The 11,642-nt window shown below is 34.2% G+C and overlaps 1 protein-coding gene across 10 annotated transcripts in view; it reads right to left on the reverse strand.

Moving 5' to 3' along the window:
- Positions 1-832: 832 nt before the first annotated feature.
- LOC105153688 (uncharacterized) overlaps positions 833-11,642 on the reverse strand; it is a 107,840-nt gene continuing 97,030 nt past the window's right edge. For all 10 annotated transcript variants that reach the window (XM_087412277.1, XM_087412273.1, XM_087412272.1 and 7 more), the window contains one exon: positions 833-10,903. In XM_087412277.1, coding sequence (XP_087268403.1) covers positions 10,690-10,903 — 214 coding nt within the window. In that variant the 3' untranslated portion in view covers positions 833-10,689. The remainder of the gene's footprint in view (positions 10,904-11,642) is intronic.

Below are 11,642 nucleotides of genomic sequence, written 5' to 3' on the forward strand. Positions count from 1 at the left end.
CTTTCCTGAAGAAGATAATCGGATTCAACTAGAAAATTGCTTATTATATCTAGCTGAAAGTGTGGTAAAGACGTGACGCGGGCTGAGGATGCAAAGATAACGTATATTTATGAAATAATGCACAAACAAACTTGTGTCTGGGGATGAATATCATATTTCGTAAATGTTAGGATAACGGAAGTGATGCATTACGCAAGGACTTTGCAAGTTCTTTGATAATCCGATCGCTCGTCTCTTTGACAAACTTATGATGGACGTTTGAAGATCAGTTTTCACTTTAAGTGTCGATCGATGATCCAATTTGGCTTCTAACTTCGTCCCTCGTGGAAAATCCGCATATCAAATCCACAGAAATGGACAGACGTGATATATTTCAAAAAAAGTCATATTTAATCTCTTAATATTGTCAAAGAAATTATAAGAACAATTCAGAATTCAATATATTAGACAGACATTAACTGATTTTTTTATCATCTTACTTGAAAAAAAAAAAAAGGAAATATATAATACGTATTGACGTATTAAATTATAATTTCTGAAGAAAAATTAAATTATCTCTTAAAATCTGTGTCGCTTTTTATTCCTGTTTCCTATTTTTGATTCATAGTTTCTAAAAAAAGAGATCGTCTTAATTTTGTAATAATAATCAAGAAATAAAATACTTAATTTAGTGATCAAAATTAGCATTCATCGGAATACATTTGGATATCGAAAAATAATAATGACGATTTATCTTCTTGTTACTGTTAAGAATGAAAAGACGGAGATGCACTGTTATTTCTCGATTCATCTTCGCACGGTGATTGGGAGTGTCGAGTGGAAGGAGCGAAAATATGAAGAGCGATTTTATTATACTGGAATTTCAACTCCTTACACAGATCATTGTTAATATACAGTTAGGTGTAGGTATCGACACTGAATATCGAGTATAGAGCGCACTACTTCGTCACCGCGTCGCGGCAGTGGCGGTAATAGTAACGACGGATAGCGTGATGATAATCATATAGCAATAATGATGACATCAATGTTCAGACGTAACGATCTCACTATGTTAATTGGGTCTCGCTTAAAATGTTTTTTAAAATGCCTGTGGGGAGATTCATGTATCCGCCTCGTTCGCGTTCGTCTCGTAAGTGTGACGCCGTCGATCGTTGCCGCTGTTACTCTTTCAGAGAGCACTTCTGTTTGCGACAGAAAACGATACTTCAACTAAACGAGCTCTCTAAACTCTTCGGAATGGAATCTCACTCTAAGGTATTCATAGTTCGTCTCTATTTCAAGATCGTTTAATGTTTCAAGATGCTACTACGGTCCTCTGATTGGTTCGTGACTGTACTTAAAACAGTCTTAAATACAAGAATCGATTATAAATAATCTTGAAAAAGAGCGACTCAATTTTCAATCTTTAAAAAAGAGATTTCACTCTGAAAGCAGAGATGGTATTAACAGACGCATTCGGAAACAAAGCACGTTAAGTGTCATCAAACCGGTCGACAATTCGTATAAAAAAATTTCTCATTCTTACAGAAGGTTCTCTTTTTGAGTCCTCCTCTCGAATGATAAATGTCGCCCGGTTCCATGTCTCATAACGCGCTGTAACGGAAGTTATATTGCGCGGGCTCGCAGCACCTCGTGCAATGTACAGTTAGGTGTTATATTCGGTTCCTTATGTCTCTACACGCACATATAGGCCATAACTGCTTCCTTTTATTGCCGTCGCAGTTCACCAGGAACGTAAGTATAAAACCGCACCAGCTGTGCAAGCCCGCGCTCGGTTTTGCAAAATTAAATTTTCGCTGTATCCAATGACCTACATATCGATTTATGTAGAATGTTAAAATTTCCTTTTCTGTTCATTGTTTCTCCGATAATCCTGTGTAATATTACATAGATATTCATCTTTCAACCGTTATTACATAACAAGTGACGGAAATATAAAATTGATAGTTTACATAATGACAATGATATATATATATATATATTCCAATTTTATATCATAATAGATAATGAATTATTCTATTCTAGAGATACTCCGTTTATTCTCGATTCATCGTGGCGTCAGCATCGCGTCGAACGCGCCTAAGAAACGGGACAAAATTGTTGGATACATCTGTCTTAAACTACGATGATAATGATAATAGTAATAACGTGTATCTACTGTACGAATATCTTTAACTGTTGTTATATCAAATGTATCGAGTACACTGGAACAATATCTAAACTTAATCAGCCTCTTTATAATCAACAGCTATAAAACTCATCTTGATGTATCATAAATTTTACCTTAGCTATATATTATAATTATATGTAATTATATCGTAAAAGTACCGTGAATGCGAGTCACTCGAGTCCCACCGGATAGACTCAATTCGACATAACGATACATTTATAAATCGTACTCTTACATCTATGTTACGTGAAGCCTTTAAACAAACAAGAGTCGGACAAGTACGGTTCATCCCTTGTCAGATTTTCATTAGATGCCATTAAAGTGACAATGATTGTTTAGTTTTCCGTGAACGAAGATTATTTATCTTTTAAAATAATTAGACTGTTTATAATTATATAGAACCAATTTCATTTCCATGTAGATTAATAATTCAATTACAAATCTTCTTTCTTATCTTCCTTTAGAGAATAAAAAAATTATTTTCTTTTAAAAGTTAATATTTTAGATCTAAAAATTCTTTATAAAACCTTTAACATTACAAACCACTTTTCAAAGTAGATTTCACCTGCTTTTGCATTACAGCGAGCTTTGAAATTACAAAAGAGGAGAAGAAGGATCTGTCATCCTCAGAAGGAATTCATTTCTCAGATTACAGAAAAATTATCGTATTTTAGCACGGATAAGCTTATTGTAAATCGTTTGAGGCAAACTGCACTCTGCAAACCTGCTCGTTTATAGGCTTCGTATAAGTGAGAATTAAATTCGTAATTAATACAATATTCACTTGAATTAATCTTATGGCTTACATGCCTACGCGTACTATCACAATTTGCCTAAAAAAGAAAAAAAAAACGTATCACTCTTATCTACGTAACCGAAGTTCTGCCATCATCCATCACCGACTGCAGCGTGAGAATGCGCTCTCTGCCATTTAAGAAAGGAATGAAAAGCGACGAGAATCGCGTTAATTTCCGATCTTGAGCCTTAGTCGAGGTTGAAGCAATTCGTTTAAATCACATTGCTCGGAAATTAACATCGTTCACAAGAATAAAACAAGTCAATCGATTGGAGGAGAACAGAGCGAGAATACGAGATCGACTCTCTCTCTATTGAAACTTGAGCATAGCAAACGACTAGCCTGTATCGCTGAAGTAATCAAAGGCTTCAGCGAAACAATGGCCAAGCACATTCATTTGAGAATCTAAAAAAAATTAATCTCAATTCTGTCAAATTTAATTCCAGGATTAATACTAAAACGTATGTAGATAAGATTAATTTCCTCTAATTCTAAAAAAAGTTCGTCCACTACATTGAATCTTTCAATAGTGAAAGCATCGCTCTTAACAAATTTTCCACATAAGTGTCTCTCAAAAGCTCTTTATGAGCTTAAACCATATGATCCCACTGTTCCATCTTGAAGATATTGAGCGGACATTGATGAGATTCTTGGAGAAACGTCCTGGAATCCATCCAATTGTGATTCCATTTTCAGCGATATTACGTTACGTTCCAGATGTCATATCTAGGATGTCAAAGTGGAACAGTGGGACGAAATGGAGCAAAATGGAGAAAAAGATACATGATCGTTTCGTCTCGCAAGAGAAATTTGTCCTACTTTTTGGCACACGTTCCCTTGTCTTCCATATCGTGACTTAGGGCCGCTTATTATGATAGTGGCACAAATCAAATCCTGAAAATCTTATTAAAGCGATTTAGAGTGAATACCGTTACATCAGATTAGATTGCACCAATAAATGATGTGATTCTGCCTTTGTATCTGTTGTTCGATCTGGATTTGGAAAAAATCAAAGAAATCGTTAAAATGCGCCCACCAAATACGGATTGTAATCTTTTTAAGAATTCGATTCTTACACCACCATCAAAATAAAAATTGTCAATCGAAATCGCGAATTCTACTCGTTCTCACTTGTGGATCAAATGATTTCGCCCGCGCGATTACTAACTCACGCAATATTGTTTTCATCTCCAATCATTATTTTACGACAACACGAACAAATGCTATTGAGTGAGCTACATACATGTGTATGCGTACTAGACCGTTACGATTAATGTAAATATATTGTCAAATATATCCAGAAACTCAAGCTTCAAGTTTATCGAGTTCAACTGTCCGCTTCGAGTTCTCGGCGAAACGTGTGAGGCATTTCGACCGAGGGTCACTCAATTCCGAGGGGGTCCTCGATCAAACCCGATGGAATAATTAACACGTCGTTGACACAGGAGCACGTAGGAGGCTTTCCGGATTATATGCACCGTATACTTTTGTAAAGTCCCAAACAGAATCGAAACCGTGACTGGCGAAAGTTCACAAGTTCATCCGCCGGCGTTTCGATGATCGATATACCGTCCATCAGTATTAATCTTCATTATTCATGTAAGGGACAAGGACGTTTATAATTAAATCCTTGGTGTTGGTCTGAGTATCCAGAAGAGCAATATCGATATACCGTCTCGTGCTATTTCGCAACTCACAGCTTCGACTCGTTTAGATGAACAAAAGCGCATACATTCATTTGTTAACTATTCGAGCTAATTTCACATGACAAATAAGTAACTGCGTAGTATATTTGAAATAAAAGTACAAAAGATCGACTTTTTCTCTTAATTTTTTAAACATAAAATAACAATTAAATGATAAATTTCTATAAAAAAAGAATAATATATTATTTCATAATACATTTCCCAAAGAGTTAACAATATTCCTTTTTTTTAATATAATTAAGCTTATAAAGCGCGTACATCTGCAATATCTTTTCCTCACCAATACAATCATTAGCGTGTGTGTGCGTGTGTGTGTGTGTGTGTGTGTGTGTGTGTGTGTGTGTGTGTGTGTGTGTGTGTGTGAGACATGAGTTAAAAAACTCTTAAACTCATCACACGCTTCTCGATCGATACCTTCGTCTATCTATGTATTTACAGGACTAGAGTCTTACTTAAAATCTCGGCTGCTTGCTCGAAGAAAGTTTCGAATCCAGAATATGATCGAGAATCGATAGTAACGTCGTCGAGCAAGCAGAAAATTATGAGCATAACGCGTGTGTTGCCTTAAGAACTATACTTACTTTAAATATACTACGCGATTAGTACCCACCGTTTTTCATACGATAAAAGTTACTCATCAACGCAAATTCACTTGGTATTCCAGCTAGCACCATTCTACGGAATATCATTGAGACGCTTATTAACAGATATCACTCGACTGATATATAGTTTCACGCCTCTAAACTTAACGGTCGTTAAGATACATTTCCGTTTTACTTTAATAATTAAATCTATTGGTATACGTAATCAAACATTTATGCAATAATTGTACGATATTTTCATCTTAATAATTTTTTAATAAAGTTATTGAAAAAGTATTAATATATATGTACATATATTTCTTCTCATATATTCCCTTTACATTATTTCGACTTCTCTACCTTTTATAACATAATCTTCATTTCTTTAGATTTGTCAAGTTTAGAATTAATGATATAAGATGCATTATCGCATATCGCGATATTCATCAAAGAATAGTATTCTTTTCCTCTCGTGATAAAGCTCATATTTCCAATTATCGCGCATCTATCTGTTTTCTGCGAATATTCAGAGCGATAAGTGTTAATTAGCGTCACAAAAACTTCGTATCCAGTTTCGGTCAATTCCATCAAAAGCACTTAATCCGATTGCTAAGACGTCATGTTGAAGATCGTGTTACTCGTTAAAACCTGCTCTCGACTTGCTTCTCATCAACAGCGAAACATCAACAGCGCAGGAAGAATTTCGCTTCTCGCCTTATTATCGAAATAATAAAGCGTCTTCTTGCATGGACGATCTTTTATGAAACGTAACGCGTGTCTTTCATGCTCGATCTACTTTCTTACGAGTTTCGGGAGAAAAGGTCGATATTTGAGAATAAAAGGATTGGTGGTATTTGCCAATATGCAAAATTCAAAATTCTGACTTTAACGAGCTCGCGATCTTATATTGAAACAGGAATATTTCGATGGAACGATGTTTTGCGATTCATTGATTGTTCGAATTCATGATGTGAAACAGCAAAGTCAGTACATATTGTAATGAACAGTAATGGAGAGTAGAATTTAACAAGCATAAAAACACATCATTAAATCATCTTTCTTTTAATAAAACGTCATCTTTCTTTCAATAAAAAACGTACTAATTTTAATATTTCAGCTAAAAATAATCTCAATTTCAGATCTATTTGACGTAGCTCGTAATGAGCCAAAGGTAAAATATATTTATATTACTAAAAATTCTAAATATCCAATTTTTTTAAACGTTACAAATTAAACTAGTATGTCATTCAACTGTAAATAAATATTTTATTCCTGCGTAATAATAGTAATAGTAGTGATAATAGTAATGGTAGTATTACTAGTAGTACTAGTAGTAATACAAAGATGGGTAGAACTTTATCAGTCCCTATATGTCTGAACCTAGTCAATTAGATCTAAACAATTTCCTAGGTTAGTACGGATTACGAAATTTTTTCATGTATACGTGATGCAGGATTTGAAACTCGTAATCTGTCACGTGATGTTACGAGTCTGTCATATGAATCTATACGAATCCATCTCTTATTCCTGCAGTTTCTGCGTAAATCACAAAAAAATAAAAATAAAATAAGGACTAATAATAATTATTTTCTAATTCAACTAATTATTTTTTATAAAATCTGAATTGTATAAAATATAATTAGTTAAACTAGAAAATTTATTTATAATTAGATAAATTAATTTTTCTAGTGTGTGTGTGTATATATATATATATATATAAAACTAATTATTTTTTGAAATTTATGTCAGTGAAGAAATAATTAGTTAAACTAGAAAATAATTAGTCCTTATTTTATCTTTCTGACTTATGCAAGAACAAAACATTTATTTACAGTTTGAACGACATATTAATTGAAGATCATTAGCGTTTGTTTCTCAATATGTGCAATTACTGCGATGGAATGTTTTATATATATATATATATATATATATGTATATATATATATACATATATATATGTTTGAGACTTTCATTCTCTTACATCTCTATCACTTTGATTCTTTTAATCGTAGCTGTCCCGATTTCTCACTGTTTTTTCTATCAAACTTTGATTTCGTAATTTATTCAAGTATTCCCGAAATCTTTTTCTCGTCGCCTCTTGCCACGATTTAGCAACACGAATGTCTTCTACGATAGATTGTCAATGGTTATGATCATTCTGCTAGTCATTTCATCCTAACTGTCAATCTACTAATCGATACTTCGAGGAGATCCTTCTTGGAGATGTCGATACTTATGCAGAATTATTAACTCCTCACACACTAGACATCTGCTTCTTATTTCAGAAATTACGTAAGTGGTTTATGAATGCCGATGTAAATTCGTGAGTGACATTTTACGTGATAAAAGATTCTATATAAATTCAATAGTGATATTCAACCGCGAAAAATAATTCACATCGTTTCATAAAATCGTTAATGTAAAATATGACATTTCTCTCAATTAAAATCTTTGTCACATTTTAAAATAAATTTTTTAAAAATTGACAAATTGTTACAAAGCTAATTCATTTAAAACAAAAAAAGGCTGAATTATCGCGCTGAATCACGGAAATTTGTCATGTTATCTAGCTTGAGCGTTGATCAGGTTTTTCATTGGATTATATAGATGAACCGGGCCGGAGATAATTCGTTCGGATTAAAAATAAGAGCGTTACTTCAATTCTGTGCAAATTGGATTGAACATCCCATCGGTCCATCTAGACTCTAAACATTTGCCAGTGCCAGCTGTTTGATCCATACCGGTTTATCTATTTAGTTAACGTATTTACCTACCTGGATCAAAACGAGAATTTTCATCGCCCTCGTGATATTGATTTTCATGATTGATTCACGAGAGAGAAGAAATCTTTTCTTCCCTTCAATACCAAGGATTGGTCTTGAAAGTTGAGTCATGAAACATTTAAAATATATAAAATACATAGTATATATATCCTGATAGATGCGGTTTAGGATATTTGCCCTAATCAATATCACTATTTTTCAGAATCCTATTTTACACCGCTAATAAGAAATTTTGATAAATTGAACTTCCAGATTGTAGCATAAAATAATGTAATAATAAGCAATGTGCAAACATATTTGCTCACCCTTTTTCACCCCTAAATCCCTGCTGTGACAAATTTAATAACTCGCGAGACCGTTTCAACGCTGAAGGATTAAGGAGGAGTGAAATCATAAGAGCAAGAGGAAGGAGGGGACACGGGTCTCGACCTCTCTCACTTCGTTGGATCGTGATTTGATGTCTGAAGGGACGTGCTAAATCGCGCGCGAGGATACCTTAAGAACTACTTTTGGCCAGAAACGCGCCCTGTTGCGACGAATATCTACCGGGATGTAAATGTTCGAGACGGTGGAGCTTGGCGGTAATGTAAATAGGAAGGTGTGTCGCTCGAGTCGAGAATAACTGAGACTTAATTAATGCGCTGATAGTGAAACCATGCTCGGTGTCTCCCCTGCCAGACGATGCCCTTTTCATGCAGGAGAAAGAAATGCCGCGAGAATTTTGGCATACCGTTGGGAATAGTCCTTAATGCACAAAGAGGCAAGAGATGTTTATGCATGATATTAATTTATAAACATTCATGCAAAATTAGAATCTCGTAATAGAAAGTAAGCTAGAAATTAATAATTTATGATTCCATATTTGTAACATTAAATAACTTCTGTAACATAAATAATTGTTCATTTTTTTGTAAATTAAATTTTTTTAAAAATTAATTCCAATGTAACAATTTATTAATTTTAAAGTAACAATTAATGCTTTTTCTTTTGATAGCATCAAAAGAGCGAATATCGAATAATATATAATTTGACTCGCTGTTGCGTGCATATTTTTATTATGACAGCTAAAAAAAAAAGAGAGCGCATCGATAATAACAATTGAAATTTATAAATATTATCAAATTTGTTCTATCGATGGACTACAAAAGTATCGCGAATCAAGTTTAATTTGCAAAACAATTTTTTTCTTTCTGCAGAACATACGAGTTCTGTTACACATAAAATAAACACCGATATGTTTTGAATTAAATAACAAATGACAAACGTACAAACGTATTATTTTTTTATACGTTTTCCTCGTGCAAATTCATTTATTTCGCTTTCCAGGCGAAATATAGAATTCTTAAATAGATAATACCACTATATATCTACTTGATAAGTAGATATAGTTTCCGTGCACCACTGTATTTGTACCATGATGCACGCTAACGTGTAATTTTCGAAGGTTATCACATGCATATTAAGTAGCACCTCTGATCAGTAGCGCGCATTGCGTACTTCTCTAGATTATCAATAATGCACAATAGCAATGTAGTAGAGAGACGTCGAAGGGCGATCGATTTTCACAATAACTTGGAAATGCAAATTTTTTCAATGTCATTTTTCGAATTCTGTATACAATGCTGGACATTTCCAGCCATTGTAATTTACGTACATTTACATACGATATGCCATCGAGCACTAGAAAATGGAGATACTGAGCATGGTTTTTAATCGAGAGATATCGAGCAATGTCTCCGTAGCAACGATAATAAAACTATCATAACTATCATGATAATAAAACTATCGCGTAGAGTACCGTTAATCAAGTGATAAAAAGTGATGAGGGATCCATTAAGAGATCCCTCGTTTCCTAACGTCAATAATAGATCAAACCCTCTTCTCGGGTCTTGCGTCAATTGGGATATAAAACGATCAGGCTTAAAACGGAGAGTTTGATAGGTCGAACGGGTTGACATTAACCAACGTTAACCAGCCATCAATCACTTGCCTCCGCCAATTTTACTCATGCATCGTGCATGCGGAGACTGTGCCCGGTCAAAGTGCCGCGGTGAGATCAATTAACTCTCAGTTACCCGGATCGTGGCGCAAGACGCATCTTCATCGTTGTTATCTCGCAGACGAGCGAGACGCTCCTAAAACTAGAGGTGGGCAAATTAATTCGAATTCGAGTCGAATCTTTTTTAAATAAACGAGAAAATAAATTTTCAAATTTACAGGTATTATTACCAAAAAAAAAAAAAAATAAACATTGTAACAAATGTGTATTAAAAAGACCTTCTAATAAAAAATAAGATTCTTTTTAATACACTTTGTCATATAATGTTTATTTCTTAGTATACCTGTAAACGAAAAATTATTTATTTTTTAAATATAATTTTTTTCTTCTTTATCTTTTAATGTAAATTCAAAAAAGTTTGATTCGAATTCGATTCCTTTTAGAATCCGGAAGATTCGATTCGATTTGATCTGACGTAAGAATTTCAAATACAATTCGATTCGTTTCCAAATATATTATCAAAGACTCGATTCGATTCAATTCGATCTTACAAATGGTTGATTCGCCCACCTCCTCTATCTAAATCGAGACCTGCTGCTCGTCGCAACGGTGCACGAAGCCGTGTTGCTGCTGCTGATGCTGCAGTTGCTGCTGTCATCCGCTGTTTTGTTCGGGTAGCAGTATGCTGACGGATTTGCGATTCGCTGTGGAAACATGATGGCCGTCGTTCGTTGTGGCCAAGGCAGACGTCGGTTGTGGCCGATGGGACGGTGCGACCACGCGCACTTCCGGCCTAGGTGAAGCTTCTCTCAAAGGACTACCAACGCCTACCAGTTCCTCGGGATTCGTCGCCAGCACTGCCGATGGTCTGCAACGACCATAAAAAAAACCATTCGCCTCATGAATGCGCGTACGTTCGCTTCGGCCATGTTAACTCATCAATTCATACTCTAAAATTTAGAATAGAATCTTATTCTAAAGAGTGACAATTAAGTTGAAGTCTCCATTGAGAGTCATTTTTTTAAGAGTGAGATTTCATTCTTTAAAATTAGATTCTACTCCAAAGATTTTAGAGAATAAGACGAATGTATTTCATACATTTTCAGGATTACCATAAAATCTATAGCTTTTCCTGATTTAAAAACAAAATTTCATAATTTTCCTTGTTGATGTTTCCAATAATATCTCGAAAATTTTTCCAGTTTCGTCCTAATTTGAAAACCGACAAATATTTTGTTAAATCAGCAATTTAACACAGCAATGTAAATTATTACACTAAAAGAAAGGATTGGCTGCTGCAGCAATTTAGATGATATCGTATAGCATTTTTAATTGGCTGCAGCCAATTTTTGGTTGCGTTAATCTGTCTGCAATATCAATATACGATTTCGATAAGTTAACGCAACCAAAAATTGAGTGATGCAATCAATTAAAAGTGCTGTGGTATATTTTACCATCTAAATTTTTGCAACAGCCTTTTCTTTCTGTACTTTAATTGTCAAGTTGATAGTATTCCAAAATTATGTAGATGTAATGTACGCACATTAAACTTCTTTGAAGCTAAAAATTTTAATTTTTCAGAAAATTTTACAAAATTTTCTACTAAC

This window comes from Acromyrmex echinatior, chromosome 13 (assembly GCF_024713525.1).
Source record: "Acromyrmex echinatior isolate Ae372 chromosome 13, ASM2471352v2, whole genome shotgun sequence".
Taxonomy (NCBI): domain Eukaryota; kingdom Metazoa; phylum Arthropoda; class Insecta; order Hymenoptera; family Formicidae; genus Acromyrmex; species Acromyrmex echinatior.